The sequence below is a fragment of the Rhinolophus ferrumequinum genome, chromosome 20 (assembly GCF_004115265.2).
Source record: "Rhinolophus ferrumequinum isolate MPI-CBG mRhiFer1 chromosome 20, mRhiFer1_v1.p, whole genome shotgun sequence".
Lineage (NCBI taxonomy): Eukaryota > Metazoa > Chordata > Mammalia > Chiroptera > Rhinolophidae > Rhinolophus > Rhinolophus ferrumequinum.
In genome coordinates, this window is record NC_046303.1 from 7,578,392 (window position 1) to 7,598,671 (window position 20,280).

At 43.5% G+C, this 20,280-nt stretch overlaps 1 protein-coding gene across 6 annotated transcripts in view; it reads left to right on the top strand.

Moving 5' to 3' along the window:
• Positions 1 to 20,280, top strand: part of ELMO1 (engulfment and cell motility 1) — a 479,853-nt gene that overhangs the window by 225,350 nt on the left and 234,223 nt on the right. For all 6 annotated transcript variants that reach the window (XM_033088370.1, XM_033088366.1, XM_033088369.1 and 3 more), the window contains one exon: positions 8,545 to 8,649. In XM_033088370.1, coding sequence (XP_032944261.1) covers positions 8,545 to 8,649 — 105 coding nt within the window. The remainder of the gene's footprint in view (positions 1 to 8,544; positions 8,650 to 20,280) is intronic.

Here is a 20,280-nt window from a genome sequence, read left to right on the forward strand (position 1 = left end):
CCCGCTCTCTGCACATCCAAACTGCAGGCAATTTTTCACTGTAACCATGTCAGAGGTTTGCTTTTGGTCAACAGGCAGAAGGAGCCCCAGAACACCAGGGTGGGGCTTGGGTCAGGACCTCAGGCTGCTGCAAACATTCCTTTCCACATAACATTGGAAGAACATGGAATTTGCCCAGTTAAACCTTTGGGCATCTTTAAAGTCATTACACTGTTTATCCAGGGAAGTAAAACATTGAACATTGACAAAAGGGTCACCCAGTTGTCCAGGGAGCACAGCATTCGCATTGCTTTGTTGGCGGAGCTTTTTAACTTCCGGTTAACCCCTAACTCATTGGTTTGCCGTGCGGACACTTAGAATAGGAATCACCAAACTTTTCTTGTAAAGGGCCAGGTAGTAAATATTTCGGGCTTTGCGGGCATATGCGAAAGCAGCCACAGACAGTATATAGTAAATAAATGAACTTTCTTTCTGGACATTGACATTTGAATTGCGTGTCATTTTCATGTGTCGCAGATTTTTCTTTTTTGGATTTAAAAAAATAATTTAAAAAATTAAACAACAGCAACAACAACAACAGCAAAAAAAAAAAAAAAAATCTTTCAAATTCACAGCTGTAGCAAAGAAGCGGTGGGCCGTACTTGGCCCCTGGGCCCCTCCGGCTTAGAACAGTCCTCCGTTAAGTGCTGTATGTTAGCTGCTACTGCCCCGTTCGAGTTGTTATCAACATCAGCACCATCTCTTCTAGGGCCAAGTAGTGCTGGGTCCTGGAGGAGACGGGGCTTGCAGGCCACAAGCCCCAGCATCCCTCTGCTCCTGGCAGCTTGATCAGCTCCTAGCTCCATCGTGGCCAAGAGGTTTGGTGTACCAGGCTGGTGCTGGTCCCCTTACCAAAGGCTGCCTGGAGAGCCGTGCTGGGCTCGGAGGGCAGGGACCAGGCTTCCTGATTGATTGGCTAGGTCTGCCCTGGAGTGATGGTGGCAAGTTCTGTGTCCTTTGATGCCGTTTTTTAGCCTGTTCTTCCTGGAGGGTGGGTGAAAAAGGGAGCCGGAGAAATCCACTGTGGGTGACTGGTGCTAGGTCACCTCCTGTTTTAAAGTGACAAGAGGTAGGATAAAAGGGGGTTCTAAAAGAAGGGGTAAAACAAAGGATGTGGGGTTTAGAGAAGAAACAGGGTGTTTCTTCGCTGCCTGGATTGCCTAGAATCCTGCATGTGCTCAGCTCAGTAGAAATATTACAGATATCTTTATAAACCTTGACAGCATTATTTCATTATTCATGAAGGCTTTAAAAAAAACCCACAAAACCATAACCGGCTTCCTTTTAAAAGGAATTTATTCCCAAGGCATTTTTAATTGAGTTTTCATGGTAATTCTTTGTATTGACTGTTGAATCAACATACCCAATAAATAGTGTTCAAGTTCATCCTTTTATTCAGTATGTCGCAACTCTGCTTCTTCAAGATGACGAAGTGAGAGTGAACCCAGACTTGCATGTGTCGTATACATGGCAGTGAGTGGCCTTTTCTGACCTTTTAAGAGTAATTTTATAAAGGGCATCATTTTGTAACTAAGAAAATTTACCCTAAATCCAGAATTTTTCTGAGACCTTCCATTGTGTTCACAGGTGAAGTTATTTATGAGTGTGTGTGGGTGTGTGTGTGCGCGTGAGAACACGCATGTGTGCATACTTCAAAGCTGTATTGTTCAGGCTGTTAACAACTCACTTCTGAGACAGAAGTTTCTTGAAGGCAAGTGCTGTTTTGAATTCATCTTTGGATGGAATCTGTTATGTCTGCCTCCCACGGTGTCCTGCACAGCAGCACACATCCAAAATTATTTGATGAGGTAAAGAAGGAACAGGGAGCGGGAGCTGCCAGACCTCGAGAAATTAGCTCCAACCGTCCACCCTGTCGTTGTATCGACGGCATCCCCGCTGTACACCCGTGTTCGCTTCAGTATTTCTAAGGGCAGGATCCTGTTTTCTGTAGCTGAACAGCGGAGTATTAATCCTCCAGATGCCTAAACACATATTCGAAACCCAACGCCCACCCTACCTGCACCACCACACCACACTCGCCTTCTTTTTCCTCCAGGGCTAACTATTTCAAGGTTTGTTTGTTGTTGTTGTTGTTTCCCAAACTTTTCTGATATGTCTTTCTGTTCAGATATTTCTGCTTCTTCCTGGCCACTCCTTTGTGCATGATTTCCTGTGTCAGGAGCTGGCCCTCAGTGTGGCCCCAGCACTGGGTGCTGTGTCCAGATGTGGCCTGACCCAGGCCCAATCAGGGGAATCTCCTCTGTTCTTCGGGTTGTGCTCCTGTTAATGAAACCCAACATGTCACAGCCTCTGACTGCCATGTAAAATTGACTCCTCTGGGACTGACCACCCACTCTGACACTCAGCTCTTGATAGTATGACTAGTGGTGGACTCTCCTAGGTGGCAGAACATTCTCCCGGAGGGGATTCCCTTAGTGACAGTGGGTAGTTGTGATGGTCCCAGAGCTCAGCTGAATCAGAGGTATGACCTGAAAGATTAATCACTTGTGACGTATCATCTCAGGGAAAACAGAGCCTGGTTGAAGGTCGGGAGGTAGTTAGGTGAGGGAGTGCAATTCGAGAGATTAGCAGAGGTGTTAGAGAGGCCAGACAAAGAGAAGAGAACATGCAGGCAAGAAGGAGGTACAGTGGGGAAGCGAGGTGCTTAGAATCTCTTGGCCTGAACCCTTCACACCTTCCTGGATGTTTCTTTCATGCCAATCCTTTGTTTTACCTAAAAGAATCAAATTTTGAGGAGGACCTGGGCTCCATGAATTATTCGTAAGCCACGTATTTCTTATTCTGTAGATGTGTTCTTGAATTAAAAAAAAAAAAACAAAAAAAAACTTTTACAAGACTTTACATTTCTCTGGTTAAGCTTTTTCTTGCTAATGAGGCCCATCTTCCTATTCTCCAAAGACCTGCTGAACCTAAATAGGAAAAGAAGCTACAGAGTTGAAGTGGTGACTCGGACGTTTTTACTAGTAGTGATATTACACAAGTCACACATTCTGACCTCATCTGTAGAAAGAGAAGAACAATATCTCGTTAATCACACTCACCTCACTGGGTAGTTGGGAAGATTCAGTGAAATCACTCATCTGAAGTCCCAGATGAGTGAAGTCTAACCTCGTCCCAGTTAGTTTTCTGCTCTTCAGCATAGCCACCATCTTGCTCACCCTTAGGTCTGACTTGATAGGATGCCTTCTCTTCCTTCATCCAAGCTATGGATTTTTATTGACATTAATGGAGAAAGAGCAAGGCTAGATTCCAAAGATTTCCAAAGGCCACTTCTAGGACTCTTTGGAACACTGGTCTACATTGGAGGTCACAAAGTCAGATGTCATCCAGGGCTTCCTTATCTAAATGTGTGAACAAGACAGGTGAGAATGTGGTGGGCCCGTGTCAACTCAGGGAATGCTTGTTCAACCTAGAGCCACGTGTCAGGAAAAGTCGCTGCCTAACCAATCACCTGGGACAGGAACCAAGATTCCAACACCACCCGCTCCTGGGTGTAGGTTCCTAACACACTCTTGTATTGAGTTCCTGTGGCTTTCGAGCGTATTCCTCAAAATATGGTTCAGAGACCATCAGCAGCATCTGGGAACTTGTATGAAAGCCAAAATCTCTGGCCTCCGCCCAGATTTACTGCATCAGAATCTCTGGAGGTGGGGTCCAGCAATCCGATGAACACACCATTCACGAGATTCTGATCATACTCACATTTGAGATCCACTGATCGGGGAAAGTGTTGTCAACCCTGGAAGGACATGGGAATCATCTGGGGAGCTTTAAAAATCCTCTTGCTTGGTTTCCAGCCACAGAATTTCTCATTGAACTGATTTGGGGTACAGTCTGGACATCAGGATTTTTCAAAGCTCCCCCAGGGGATTTTCAGGTGCATCCAAGGTTGATAACTGCAGTCCTGGGGAGCGTGTTGAAATGCCCACGTACTCCTTTCTCCTGGGTGGGAAGGTGAGGAGTGGGAGACATGTGTATTTTGACGGAGCTCCCTAGTGATCTGCCTCCCCCTGGAGAACGTGCCCTTACACTTCCAGCCTCAAGAAATAGCCTCGATGAGGCTTCTCGTAGACTGAATGAATATTCACTCAATGTGATTTGTTTTAAAGGTTGCTTCTAATGCTATATTTGTTCAGCAAATGTAGGCATTCATATAGCACAAATATTAGCTCCCAAATTCTCAAAGGCGGTCCCCATGATATGTCACCTGGCAAGCATTATTGTAATCATGTCTTACGATCATCCACACTAATTGAAAAACACAGATCATTGAAAAATCATTCAGGCTTGTGTGGCACTGCTCCCCCAACCAGGAAGCATTCAAGAGTAGAAGAGATTGGCTGATTACCGTTTCCTGCCTCCACTGTGGAGGTACTAATGCGTATTATTTTCCTCAGAAATTTGAGCAGTAGGAGAAGTGAGAACCTTCTAAATTATAAATCGTTTTTTCTGAATAAAGGAGTGTGTTTTCTCAATGAGAGGCTAACGCACCAAGCAGATAAACATTTGCACCTTGGAGCCAGTGGGTTCAAAGCATAGTATAGTAGACGCTGCATGGGATTGGAGGAATCAGTGATCTGGATTCTAGAGCTTACTCTGATACTACCTGTGCTATTTGAGGTGAGCCATTCCAGCCACCTGTGGGTCTCAAAGTGTGGTCTCCAACCAGCAGCATTTACAAAACCTGGGTATTTGTTAGGGAGACAGATGGCTGGACCTCACCCAGCCCTCCTGAATCAGAGAATCTGGGGGTGAGGCTTTGGTGTATGGGCCTGGGCCAGGTTGAAAGATTCTCTGTCTTAGACCTTGGACATTCCCTTAGATGTGCCGTTGAAATGATTCAGCTAAAAAACTGTCATGTGGGTAACAGAAGAGAAACAGATCTCCAGGAACTCGATCCCCAAACCCCTTGTGGGGTGTGCAGCATAAAATAATAAATCGTGCCATCTTAATGGCCTGGTCAGTCCCATTTCCAGGGTGAAGAACTCTGGAGCCATCTTCCTTTCTGTGGGGGCTGAGAGCTGTCTGATGTGATTCAGGAGAAGCACTGCTAACAAATGGCGTTTCCGAAGGATGTACAGAGGTACACAGGCTTTGCAGTAAAACAAGGGAAAATTTCAAGCTATTTATCAAAGCTCACGCAGTTTCCATTTCAAGACAGGTGGGGGAAAAAAATAACGTGGAACAAGAAAAGAAAAGAAATCTGTATCCAAGGAGTCTCATAAATAAGAAAAGAGTGGGGGAACTGTTGGCCTTGCAGGTTCTCAGAGTATTTTTGTCGTGGTATAGAAAGCTTTCAAATGTTTCCGCACATAATTCTTATGGTTTTTCTGTTATCAAAATCCATGGTTATAAAATTAGTTTACTGCCTATTAAAACGAAAAGAGGAAAAGGAAAGAATAATTTCAAGGAGAGACGAGCTGGCTTGGGAAATGATACCCGGAGTTAAAAAAAAAAAAAAAAAAAAAAGAGGGAAAGAGAGAAAATAAGAACAGCAATTCACCCAGACTACAAAATATCTTTAAAATCTAAGACACGGTGGTGCTTCATAATTTAGGGCAATTCCCAGAAAATCATAGGCAATTTTCTAATTGGCTTTTGTTTAGTCGGAGCCTGTTTGTCAGAGACAATAGGAACCGTTTGTTGAACATGAGAGAGACGTGGTCTGTTATGTCTGGAAGGGATGGAGAAATTATAGTTTTTATTGAAAAGGGCAGATCACAGGCCCAGTTTGCCTGAGTAAATAACGTTGACTGAGAAGAACCACGACAGCTGAGGACCTACATGGGACATCTTTGTGGAACCCCCAGCAGTGTCAGGTGGATCCATCATTTGACACTAAAATCCTGATTAAAACTCTGTAATCTGAGTTCAAATTCTGGCTCTGCCACGTACGGTCCTAAAACTTTGGACAAGGTACCCAGATGCTCAGTGCCTCGGTTTCCTTCTGTGTCAAAGGAGGATAATAATAGAACCTCCTTTGTTAGAGTTTTATGAGGACTAAGAATTAGCATATATGCAAGGTGCTTTGCATACTGCCTCGCACATAGCAGGCATTACTTTATTGGGACTATTTGCTAACAGCCATGTGTTTCTTTAAAAGAATCCTAAAAATAATTGTATTGTTTCTTAACTGTAAGACCTTTTGAAAGCAGCAGTGCTCTATCCGATACCCCCGATGTGTGCATAAGGGGGGTGTGATTGATAGAAGGAAGTTTTGAGGGGACCTTGAGAGCACAGTTCAAACAAGACTGATGAGTCTTGAGCCATGGGGATTTTCTCCCTGGTCAGCGTCACTAACACATAGCTTTGGGGGGTTGTTCAAATTAGATTCAGAGAAACTAATTGATGTCATTTGATTTCCTTTTTGGGTATTTATTTTTGGAATAGACTCATACACCAACACTAGAAATGAATCTGAAATAAACGTCATGATTTTCTCTCTTATATTTGGCACACTCTCCATAGATGGCTGGACCCTGCTGGGAAGCAGCTAATATTGATTGGCCTATATTTTTCTCAAATGAACTTTTCTCCGGCTTGTAAAATCTAAATGGTAGCAGTACCAAAGTAAATGCATTCAACTTACGAACTGGTACTCATCTGCGATGCAGTTTCCTCATCAATCAATTGGGGACATTAGTGCCCACTGCCTGTTTGCTGAATGAGATCATGTATGGAAAACACAAACTGCTGCTATCCCCCCCGCCCTCGAAAGCACTCAGCCAGTATTAACTTTTTTTATGTTTCTCATGTTCATGAAAATCGAATGTATCAATGTCAAAATAATAAATGTATGGGTAATGGGAGAAGTCCCACTATTTTCTTCTGAAGAACTAAAAATATTATACAACCTTTAATCGCAAGTGACTTTTTAGACCAGATCTCAGCATTTCGATCCACCCACTATCAAATACAAACCTGACCCCTCTTACTCCAGTAAGTATGAGTTTAAAGCTCAGCCCCACAGCATTTGATGCGTCCAGTGATTTTCAATTTTGCTACAATTGCATTTATTTTATGAGTGGTATCTCTCTTATCATAAGTGGTGGTACTTTGGTGTTTTAAAAACTTTCCAACATCCTAATAAACAAATCAGGATGAAATACTACAATAAAATATTGAAGTCACTGTTCGGCTTGTTCTAGAGATATGGGCAGGAATTGTCAGCGGATGTGGAATTGTCACCAGTGGACACCTCCACTCTCCTATAATTTTACATGTTGTTTAAAAACCAGCTCATATATTTTTTCAACTCATCATGGAAAAGACAGCTAAGATGTACTCTTAAATAATGTACAGAAGTGTGCATTGTTCGAACCTTGGAAAAGTGAACAAGAAAGCTTTCCTGGACTTGAATTAGAAAAAAAATGCAGTCATCCAAAATTTCCCTGGCTAATCAGAGATTGGAACTGTTTTGTTATTCAGGAACAAAAGAAAAATATGTAGTTTCATACAAATTACCCAGATTATGAGGTAAAAGCATTTTTTTAAATTAAATTTATTGGGGTGACAATGGTTAGTAAAATTATATAGGTTTCAAGTGTGTATTTCTAAAATACATCGTCTTGCATTGCACTGTGTGTCCACCACCCAGAGTCCGTTCTCTTGCCATCACCATGTATTTTACAGAGGGTAAGGCGGGAAAGGGTGCTGGTAGAAGAGAGAAAAGGGGATCAAAAGCGGTTTTCTTTAATAGCTCTTTAACATTTCTTTTTCTTCTCTTTAACCAAAAATATGCCTTTCTTTAAATCATTCACCATTCAGATATGAATTTTCAGGACAGGTTTTGGTGATCTCTTCTGATGATTAGTGGAAGAGAGTGGTTTCCTGCTCTGAACAAGAGTCTTGTGATGTTTACTCGGGAGACCTTGAGCACGTGGAAAATTTGTCGGGCGTATTTGAAACTGTTGTTTTGTCTTCCTGATTCTCGGCACTGTGTGTGGTGACCACAAGGCCAGCACACTCCCCAGAGGAGGCAGATGTCAGGAGCCTGTGGACATCAGGGTTGTATCATGTATCCGTGCTCAGAGGCCTGCAGACTGTGTAGCTCTGGACCGTTCTGCAAGTCCATGGGCGGAGTGGTCATCCATAACCCTCGCACTTGAGGATGAGGACATTAGGTGCAAAAAAGTCAATGGCAGAGAGGTGGCTTCATCCCAGGTCTTTCTCCCCAAAGGCTGTTGGTTCTACCACAGCACAGCCACCAGAAATGGAGTTTCTTACATTATTTTCTTTCTCCAGCAGTGTCCTAGGTCTAACGATACTCCTATATACCCTGACCTTCAGCTGAGTTTTTTAACCCCAGCTATAAAAGTGGGTTTCGCTGTACCTGCAGGAGAAGTCCCGACTGCCACCGCAGTAGGTGTATATGGAGATAGAAAAAGTCGTCGTACTTGGTTGTGTGGAGTTTGACTTGTGGAACTTTGGTCCTGAGGAGGGAAACCAGATTTCTGCTGATCAAACATTTTGTTTTAATCACAGAATCATGTCAATCCTGCCATGGACTTCACCCAGACCCCTCCCGGGATGTTGGCCCTGGACAACATGTTGTACTTTGCCAAACACCACCAGGACGCCTACATCCGGGTAAGCACGCAGCCCCTTCAGCTACTGTTGGTCTCCTCCTGAACTTGAATTTCTAACTTACAGGTCTGGAGGTGAGTGGCCCTTTAGGTGAGTGACCCCAGAGTTTTGGCTTTCATAACTCAGTAAAGTAAAAATTAAAATGAAATGAAATCAACCAGGGGCACTGAAATAAAATGTTTTTTTCTTTTATCTTTAAGTACTTTTCATATGATGACATTTTAAAATACAAAAAATACTGGAAAATATTTTATATGGATCAATATTTCATTATAAAAGCCCTTAGACTTAAATAACAAGGAAGAGACATGAACTATGTCCCCCAAACCTGCACGATTCCAACTTTAGTGGAAACACTTAGACTTCTCCAGCTTCTTCTAGAGAGGCCCGGGACCCTCAGTGTTAATGCTTTTGCTCAATGTGATACTGGAGATACAATAAGATAAACAGAAACAGAAGAATGGGCGAGGTGGGGAGGGAAGGGAAATTCCTTCTCTCATTTTGTAACAGACGCGCGACACTCTAGCTACCAAGGCAGAGCCCTTTCTGGGTGGGACAGAAGGAGACTAGAAGATGCCACCTGCAGATCGGGCAGTGCAGGGACCAGAAGGACCAAGTGTGAAGGAAGGGGAGCGTAGGGACAGTGACATGGAGAGCCTGCCCTGCGGGGCAGCTTCACTGCAGTTCCTGGATCTCTGTCGCCTGTCCTCAGGCAGAGGAACCCAGATTCAGCCGGGCGAGGTATACTGATCCAAGAGTAAGAGGGAGGAGGATATGAATAAATGGGACAAAGGAACTGACGCGTGGTTAAAAGGATGACTAGATCTCAGCTTAGAAAATATTGGCTGAATGAATTGCCTAATGCAGGAAGAGCAAGGCTGAAATTAGAATACGGTAAGCATCGGTTCCTCTCACAGTTTCCGTTGCATCTCTGTTGGTGGCACTGGCTTCCTGGAGACTGGGGTTTGAGACCTGGCACTGTTGTTCTCTAGTGACGTAAATATGGGTAATTCCTTTTTACCTGGTCTCAAATTTCTTCTCTAAACAAGGGAGCAGCAATTCCCCCCGGGAGGGTTGGAAATGTGTGTTTCTTTGGTAGTCGCCATGCCCGGTGGGTGGGGTGCTCCCAGCCCAAACCTATAACACATGGGACAGTCTGCACAGTGCACATGTGGCCAGCTCAGCAGTGACCCCTTGAAAAAGTCATACCGGACCTCTGAATTCCCTGTAGGCACTATATTTTAACTTGATGTGTTTTTCTATATATGCAGTTTGATAAGTTTTGACATATACTGAAATGTTATTTGTAATTTGATTATATAAAGGATTGTATGCATTTCTCTGAAAGACGTGGGTCAGATGCTTGGTCAGAAATGCAGTCTCCCATGAGAAAACTGTTTTCTTTTTTTCCAGTTTTTTACTGAGAAATAATTGACATATGTCACTGTAGAATTTTAAGGCCTGCAGCATGAATGGCTTGATTTACATATATTGTGAAGAAAATTTTCTTGTTTTCATGAAAGTTCCATTTGGCTTGTAATGTGTATGTATTTATTGCACAGATTGTTTTCTAGGAATTTAATCTGCTCCCACAAAGGAAATTAATATTTTTAAGATGCCATGTAGCATAGCCTTGGAAAGTTGTGTGTGAAAAGAAGAAGCCATGTAGAAATTAAATTTAGCATTAATGATTAATGCTTGTGGATGAATATATCTAAAATTAGAGCTTATTAAGTGATGCTTTATGTATTGTTGATTGCGTAAGAAGCATATGTCTTGTGAAAGTAAAATGTTTTAAGCCCATTTTCCTCAATGCGTTCTCTAAACTGTTATACGTAAAATTAATACCATGGAAACCTGACAGAACTTTATATCTAATAGGGAGAGATTTAAAAGAAAAACCTGTTTGTAAAGCAAAGTGTGGCCCTTTTTGCCCAAATTAATTTTTTTCCTATTGGTTAGACATTCCTATAATTGACATATTCGTGATTTACTCAAAAGTGTCCCTTAACTGATTTTTTCTCTGTCCCCTCTTACTTTGTATCTGACTGGATGGAAAGCTGCAGCTATTTACATAAGGGGTTATGGGATCACATATGAGGTCTGAGGCATTCTGCAATCAAGTTTGGTGGTGACTATGAAAAGAGAGATTCCCAGTGATGGTGAAATAGTGATATAGATAGTGAAAACGGTCATTGCAGACAGCTCATTAAGTGGTCCTTTCTGAAACATAAAGGTGGGTTCTTTTTTTTTTAAGTTTACATTTTGATAAAATTGGCTCTCTTTTTCTTGATCGGGTGCACCTCCTGTGTGAATGCAGCTATTTACTTATTATTTGTATCTCTCCTTCAGTAAACCCTTTCTCTGTACCTGGATATAGTCTCCCCATTCCCTTTGCCAGTCAGGTCTCTGGTTGAGATTTGTAAAGGGGATTGTAACACGCACACACACCTGTGCATACCCTCTTCACCCTCGACACCCCCCTCCACTGTCACGTGGCCGCGGACACCGTGCACTTGTATTTTTCCAGATTGTCTTGTTGCCTCGTGTTCTAACTCAGCTGCCACTCACCTTTCTGCACCACGGCTATCACCCATCCCTTTTCAGAAGCAGTCTCCTCTTGCGTCGCCTCAGTTGCCCTCCCATGGACACTGGACAGTGTTTTCCATTCAGCACTTTCTCTTTTTGCCAGCAGCCAGTGAGGTCTGTGTTGGTTCTCTCCCTGGCTGGTTCGCTTAGTCACTCTGGTGGGTTTCTCTCTCTCAGCCTGCCCATCAGATGAACATGATCCCCAGGACTCTGTCTGTGCACCATTTTTCTTCTCAACCACTCAGGCTGCACATGTTTACTGAGTAACTATCAAATGTCCATCAGTGAGCTAGCTGATGGGGAGTCCCCAAGGACCAAGTCATTCATGAGTCCTGTCTCTGAGGAGGTTACTATCTAGAAATGCAAAGAAGGGGTGGGGGTAGGATGAAGAGATAAATATTAGGTACTTTCCTAATCACTTGGAATATATTTTGATTGATCAGGAAGGATACTGGGGACACAGAGGACAGTCACCAACACAGATGTGGAGGTCAGGCCAGGAAGGCTTCCTGGAGGAAGTGGTGTCACATTAAGGTGTGTTGGATAGTACTAGTTAATCAGGTGAACGGGAGGGGGTATAGGAGAGTATGCCAAGCAGAGGGAAACAGTGAGCAGAGGCCCAAAGGCATGCGCTTTATTCGGGGAACCAAAAATCGTATAGTATGGTTAAAACCGGGAGGGATGGATATGATCATGGCTTGAGAGGCAAATGTGGGATAGATAGTTCATTAGGTACCTTTTACGCTGAGTGAAGGTGTTTGGACTTATCTAAAGTCATTGAAGAATTGCTGAAGTGTCTTAACTAAAGATGATGCGAGTTAATTTTAGAAAACTTCCTCTCCTGCCAGAAAACAAACGTGAGGAATTGAGAGACTAGCAGCAAACATGAAATTTGCGAAGTTATAGAGAAATGATGGTAACCTGAACTAGGGTAGTGGCGGTGGCCTCGGGGAGAAGCAGTTTGAATGAGTTATTTTGGAGCTAAAATAAACTGGACTGTCTCCGAGGAAGAAAGAGGGCGATTACGGACTTGCGCAAATGGATGGATGGTGGTGGCATTAATGAAACAGTGCAGGTTTGTAAGGGGGACATTTGGAAACATCCAGACCCTTCTATGCATGGAGGACCTCTGCGCAGGTGGGCATGTCTAGCTGGCAGTGAGACACAGGCAACAGAATTTAATATCTAGACGCCACATTCTGCACAGTCTACATCCTTAAATGTCATTCCCTCCGATCCGTGCGTTTGGATATTTGCCATATAATTTTCATGGCCTCCTTGCTGAAACCCAGTACCTTTGAACCCACCACCCAGGCCAGCTGCTAGGATGATCTTTCCAAACAGAGTTCACAATGCTTCAGGGATCACCCCCAACCCCCAAGCCTCCCTCTTGTGGTACCAGGCACAGAATGGATTTTGAGAATTTCTTGTTAATCGAGTGAGTAACAAGTTTCTTTCATTTTTATTTAAGTGGACTCTTGCCAATGATCAATTCATGTTTTAGCATCTGAGAATCATGGCCTGCGTCCTTTGAACAGTTATAGGAAGGTATATTTTTGAACCTGAATTTATTGACGGGCAGCCTTGTTTGTCATGTATTTTCTGAATAAAGTCTGTGACTGTGTACTAGTAAAAGCCATGGGTGTAATTGAATTACCCTGCACTTGGATGGGCACAGAACACCAGCAGGAATTGCAAATCTGAGCACCCCACTGTGCAGGGAGTGAAATCTGGAGTCATTGCATGACTTCAGACTTCTGGGTCTTATTTACTATGGGCATAATTGCTTTTCCTTCTTGTGCAGATGCTACACCCCCAGCTCTCCCCACCGCGGCTCTGTCTGGGAGAGGCGGGGGTCGTGCGTGGCTCGATCCCATGAGCCTGCTGTCATTATTTCACAGACAGGAGAATGGCACAGAGCTGCCTGAGCATGTGGTGTGTTTTGTTTCCGTTTGCATTTTTTTTTTTTCTCTTTCTGGAATGACAAGCTTAGTGGCTCCATTGGAAATAAACCCTTTGGACTTAGAATATATATTTTTTGATGTAGTTAATTATTCACTGGAACTACTGAGAAACCCAGATGACTTGGTTTTCATTTGGTTCAAGACTCATGGGGGGAATTGCCAGAGCCAAGTGTCAGCAAGAAGCAGGAAGGAATGACGAGGAAAGCAAAGGTTTCCAAACACGCAATGGCTAGGTCTTCCCTTTCCATTTCATTACAAACTTTACATGCAATATCATATTTCTTTATTAAATTGTAAGCTCTTTGAAAACCAAGGCTGTATTTTTCCTGTATAGCACTATACTGGTAGTACCAAATATTTGACACTAAAATGCTGTTATTTTAATAAGCCTGGCGAAGGTATCTCTGCAAGGCTTTTCGGATTTCAGTATGGTCATAGCTTCAGACTAGTGACATGAGAGGTAACATACAGAAGTATTTCAGAAGGTCGGGGTAGGTTCAGACCTATTGTCAGTCACCTGGCCCGCTTTCCACATTTCCGCCAGAGAGAAGCGTGCTGTGTATAATCCCAGACCCTAACAATGTCAGCTAAGCTATTTAAATGAGCAACAATAAAAGCCACATGAATGCAGTGGAGATATTTCTGTTATCATTTCTATCTTTTTCAGAGGAAAAACAAAGTCACACAGAAAACAAAAACGGTTCACCTTCTTAGATACTAAAAAGCATCTAACTAAAGGAAGAGAAATCCCTTTCATCATTCACATTTATTCATTTTACTGACTCATTCAGAAAATATCAAACACTTACCATCTTCCAGGCCAGTGCCATGCACAGTGGGCGTGGTGGTCAACGAGAAAGGCAGAGTCTAGTTCCTAGATACCAGAAAACAGAACAGCCAGCGAAAGAAGAGAGTAGGGTGCTTTCTGTTTTGTTTTGTGTTATCTTGTTTTCTTGTCCCACCCCCTTGTTAACTTCTGGATTTTTAGATGTGACCTGTCCTGGACACATTCATCAAGTCATAAAAACTTTACTTCTTTGCAGTTTTCCACAGTATACTGAGTAGGTCATCATGTCACTGTTTTATAAAGTATCATTGTGTTTAACTGTATGAGAATCACTTAGGACTTGTTTCCTTTCCCAAGGACCTAATTTGAAACAATGGCGCTACTTTTTAGAAAAGTATTCTGGTGTTGGGTCAATATGGAATAGAACAAACCTGTCCCCTCTCGCACGGGTCTCCTCTTTCTTTCGGGTGATGCCATGTCATAAACAACATGTATTTTTTTTTCAAGTTTATTGGTAAAGTTACATAGATTTCAGGTGTACAATTCTGTAATATATCATCTACATCTATCACATTGTGTGTTCACCACCCAGAGTCAGTTCTCTTTTCATCACCATGTCTTTGACAACATGTATTTTTAATGAGGCTGTTACCCAACTAACTACAGAATTTATAAAATACGGAGGGTCCCAGTAACAAAGTAGAAAGCGAATTCTGGAATCTACTTGTTTTTGATGTACCCTGCAGTTCTATCCTCAACATCCCTCATCAGTGATGATGAGCATTTTCATCCAGTTAGAATGTCCGGGGTGACTGCAATGGAAGAGAATTGATTTCTTGAGAGGGGGAAAAACTAGAAATTTCTTTAAAAATAAGATTAATTACAGTGGTTCTGTGCAGTTGTGAGTCAGGGCACATGTAAGTTTCTAATATTATCCCAAATCAAAACAAACATTTATAATATGTCAAGTAAAGTAGATTATGGGAAAAGATGGCTATCTGTCCCTAAGAATTGTCTTCTCAAGGTTCTTTCGTGATAGCCATTTTTTTAAAGGATGAAAAAAAATGTAAGGTATGTGTACACTATTTCAAAACCTTTAAATGGATGCTTCCTTCTCATGATACATACATAGAAAACACTACTTTGAAAAACTAGTTGGGAGAAATACTGATTTAGACCCCAACTCAGCACTGGGACGTGAGAAGCCTGGTTCTTGAGCAGTACTGAAAATAAAATGCTGTGGGATGACCCAGCATAGAAAAGCTACCGTCTCTGAAGCCTTTCCATATTCTGAGTACTTAGGAACATTATTTGTAACCTTCCCTGTAGTGCTTCCAGAGATGGGAGGACAAGGTCGCCTTTGTACCCTGTTCTTCCAGTCTGTAGAGCTCTGGCCGTTGAGGTGTCCTCACAGCCCTCCTCTGAAGTTGGCACTGTTGTTAGTTCCATTTTACAGGTGAGGAAACGGACACACAGAGAGGTTAGGTGGTTTGCCCAGGATCACACAGCTAAGCAAGTGCCAGAGCTGAATTTAAAAGCAAGTAGTCTGCTTGCAGTGTTCATAGCCTGTGCCTTTTAGGGCTTCGTAGATTCATATAGGGGTTGCAGCCACTGTTCAAATGCGTCCTGTGGAAGTGTTTTGCTCAACTGGCATAGTATTTTTAAAGGGAAGATCATTGACTTGCCTGTCGGTGGTGCGTGCACTGCCTCTCCAAATACTCCCGAGCCCAGAACTCCCTCTTGTGTTCTGTCTGGGTGCTCGATCTCGTTATCTGCCTGGTACATGAGGCAGTTGAGTCAGTGGCCACTGAGGCTGGTGGACTGCTGTGACCTTTGTGAAATTCTCGGTGCACCGTCAGCACACAGTAGGTGCTCACACCATTTTCCTTGCCTTTTCCCTTTCCCAGTTCATAAAGTTGTACTTGATTAATGTCCCATCTCCTGGGGGTGGGGGGATCTCATCTTTATGTGCTCAGTGTTTGTTGTCTTCCCATCCCTGTTGTCAGCTCCTGGAGAGCAGGTGCTTCATCTGTGTCCTGGATTTATTCTCTTGCTGAGCATAAAGGACTTTAATTTCAATCTCCCAAGAGTAAGGAAAAGGAATAGGCGTGTGTCTCAGATTCTCCAGCTGTAAATTTTAAAGAAAACAGTCGTCAGATCTTATTATAAATACACCGGACTGGAGTTCCTGGGGCACTGAGCACAGTCAGCCCTCCGCCCCAGACCATGCAAGAGAACCCTTGCTACCTACCAGCCTGCGTGGCAAGGGAGCAGGGGCCAAATACCCCATATGCACTAAGGTGGGGTGCTGATGGAGACGATGCTGAGTCTTTAAAATAAATTAAGGAACTTTTAACATTTCAAGGGGGAAATTGGCAGTTTCCTAAGCGACATAATTATAGGACATTGCGTAATGTGTAATTAAACTTAACTATGAAGCAAACGATTGGAACAAAGCTTGGTGGCACATCGTTTTTCTTTTTGTTCCCATAGTGCTGGCAGATCTTCCCCTCCCCTTGTCCCTGAAACGGCTTCAGCAACAATTGCTCCTAATTTTTTTTTTTTTAATGAAATTATATGTTACCAGTTAAACACAAGTTTTGTGTAAAGGAGCCTTTTTTATTTGAGTGACGTTTTCTTTCTAGGTGATCTGGAGCACAGAATCAATTTAGAATAAATAACAAGGACCCTAAGGCACAGCCTTGCTGGGACTTGAAAAGGACTCTTTTGTCTCATAATTCATTTCAATACTTTATTCCTTGCTTTTGTTTGTATTCATTCCTTGACCAAGGTCCACAGTTTGGAGGCTTGTTTCAATGTAGTGTTTTTTTGTTTGGTTTGGTTTTTTCATGTTTCAAAAATAGTGGCATTGATTTCATTGATTGTGAATATCCAAGCTGTTACTGCCAAACAATCAGGACCCCTTGAGAGTGTGAATATATGTGATTAGATTTACTAATTGTGCTGGAAGGGAGACTTTCCGACTTCTGAAGCCAGTGATCTGAACGGAATGCTTCCGGCCTCAGGGTGAGCTCATTGTTCAATATGGGCTTTTATCTAGAACGGCATGTCTGATGGAGACAGGTTCCACATACCCTGCTGACTTCTGGACGCAGCGCTGTGTGTGCCCTGCCCCCACGCCGCCGGAGCTCTTTCGGTACTGGTTTGGTACTCGAAATCTCAAGCAGGTCTACAACAGGGTAGCTCTCAGTTTCATTCTCCTTTGCTACCAGCCCGAGCTGGGGGTGAGTTTCAGAGTTTTCACTTAGCTCTATCTGAAGGTTTTTCTGTTTTTTAAACACTAAAACGCAGTGAGAGGAAATTGAAAACAAGGTACATAATGAACTATATGCAGTTGGCACACAGTAAACCTAAGCCCAGCGTGAATTACAAGGTTAGAAACTGCAGACAAACTCACCTGGGGGTGACACCCTCACTAGCTGCCTGGGAAGCCCTTAGCCAACAGTCAATGTTGGGGCGGGGGTTGGGAAGCCTGTCTGTCTCAGACCCAGGAATGTCTTCCATTCTTTCCCCAACTGGTCCGCATTTCACATTGTCCATGTTTGTGTTTCACTGTGCTAGTTAAACAAATAAGTATTTATTGAGTATCTGCTCTGCGACCAGCTGCCTCCTTTCTGCTGTCATTGATCAGGTTTCCACCTTTAACTGTGCACTTCTAACTTCACTGTGCAGAGCTCAGGGCTATAGTGCTCGGGGTTTGCTATTGCTTTTCCCCCTTCTGCTCTCGTTGTAATTCTTCTGTTGTTGAAAGTTGGATGTGATGTATAGGGTGCCAGGAACTGAGATCAGTAGGCTTTTAGTGTGAGATTTTATGTTTAGCTTGCTAGGAATTAGCCCGCGTTTATTGTTTGCGGTAGCTGTAGGTGTCAGAGCCTGAAATTTCCTCAGGTGTCCTTGTTTTTGTCACTCCTGCTGTGTTTGTGTTTCCCTAGAGACTCCTTCTTCAGTAGGGTCTGAGGCTGGTGATTCTTTTCGCTGTGATACCCTGTTATTATACAGGAGTCCTATTGGTGTGATGGGAAAAGGTAGGGGGAGGGGAAGGGTCCTCTAGACCTGTGATTGGGGCTCAGTCTTTTAATGAGCCTGTGCCCGTAGGCTGTGACCTTCACAAGTCCTCCTCAGTTCCGTCCTCTTCTTTTAGATGAGAGGAGAAGGCTAAGCATGGTTGGACTTGGGCATTTTCCTTTCCCCTGCTTGGTTAGGCTCTGGTGAAATAGTTTCCCTTGAGGCCACACCACTGTTCAAGAGAACGGATTGCTCTGAGCTTATTCTAACATGGTCACTTTCCCCTGCCCCTGATTGGAGCAAGAGATCTTGTGTTTTTGTTTTGTTTTGTTTTGTTTTGTTTTTTGTTTTGTTTTGTTTTCTCTGATATTCACCTGGAGAACCTGGCAGGGCTCCTGGAGGTATGACTTGTGAAAATGTAGGGACCTCCCTGAGGCTGGGACTCCAGGAGTTTTTCCCTTTTAGGCTAGTCAATGTTGCATCTCTAGCAATCAGTCAGTTACTGTTTAAGTATGTCTGTCAGGCTCTAGCAGTGGCTTCTACTCTCAGGAAGTTGTGATCCTCAGTATTTGCCTGTTTCTCCAGTTTTGAGAGTGACAGTTTGTTCTGTGACCTCAATTTTCTGATGGAACAAGGTGAAGTGCTGATTTTCAGTTTGTTCAGCTTTTTTCGTGTTACAAGTGTCCAAGCTTTTTACGTGTCAGACCAGAAACCAGAAGTCCCCTCCTTTTTCGTAGGAAAAAATAAAAAATAACATGTGAAGTATAAAGAGTAGCTGGTAGTTTTGTCCCATTGCTGGAAATTCCTGTGCTCAACTGTAATTTTGTCACAAATATCCTTCTAGCACTGGATCCGCTTCCTTCAGGAGCAAAGCTTGGCTAAACCTACTTAGAACTTTGTTGCGACTCTACCTTCAAAATATATCCACACCACCAGCTCTCTTTCCCACCTCTACCAGCTTTACAATGACCTAGTCCATTAAACGTCTCTCTTGTGACACTGCAGTAGTCTCCTAATTGGTTCTGCCTACTTCCTGCTTCTACCCTTCTTCCTCTCGTCTGTTCTCAACACAGTCGCCAGAATACTAGGGAGCCAGTGATGCTTCTAAAAGATGGTCTCCTTATGTCCGTTCTCTGCTCAGAATTCTCCGACGACTCTCATCTCGCTCAGAGTAAAATCCAGGGTCATTGCCATGGCCCTTCAGGCTCTATAATAGTCTGTGTCTCTGCCTTTCTGTCCATCGATGCCTCCCTCACTCAACTCCAGCCACAGAGACCTCCTTTGTATTCGCTGCTAGGGCTGCCATGACAAAATGCCACCGGTTGGCTGGCTTGCACAATGGAGTTGATTTTCTCGGAGTTCCGGAGGCTGGAAGGCTGAGATCAGGGTGCCATCGATGTTGGTCCAGCGGAGGCCTCTCTCCTTGGCTTGCAGACGGTGCCTTCTCGCTGTGTCCTCACATCCCTGATGTCTCTTCCTCTTCTCATAAGGTCATTTTGCATCAGGGCTCCACCCCAATGGCCCCATTTAACTTAGTTGGCTTTTTAAAGGCTGTATTTCCAAGTATAGTCATTGCGTTAGGTACTGACAGACCATTTAACATACACTTTTTTTTGGGGGGGGGGCACATTTCAGTCCATAGCATCCTTGTTGACCTTCAATGTACCAGATGGACTCCAACCTGTGGACCTTGTACTTGCTGGGAATCTGTCCCCCAGTTAGCCATGTGGCTCCCTCTGTCACTTCCTCTAGGCTCAACGTGGTCTTTCTTCAGCACAAAATGTAAAGGAATTTCACCGCTTTGTTCCATGTCCTCCTTACCCCTTTGTTTCCCTCTGAATGTAAAGCTTGTTTACAAACTCTAAATTTACCTTTTCTTTGTTGTTGTGTGTCTCCTCTTTTTCTGTCCTAATGTTTCAGCTCTGGGAGGACACAGCCCGTGTGTTGCATCTCTGCTGTGCCCCAGTGCCTAAAGCAGGGGTGCTCTGCAGCTATCTGTTAAACGAGTGCCTGAATCCAATGAGTCCTGGCGTTCTCCTTCAGGCTGGATTGCCAGTCCCCCTGAGGAAGAAAGCCACAGAAATAGGTTTCCATCTTGAATATGCTCTAAGCTCCCTGGCTTTCGCGCGCCTTCTGGCCTTTGTCCATCCTGGAACGGAAAGCAAAGTAGCAGCCATATTGCTGTGCCCCCAGATAACCTTGCCTCAGATATGCTGATGCTTGTGCTTAGGTGAATCACTGCTGACTTTCGTTTGTAAATTGTGTTCC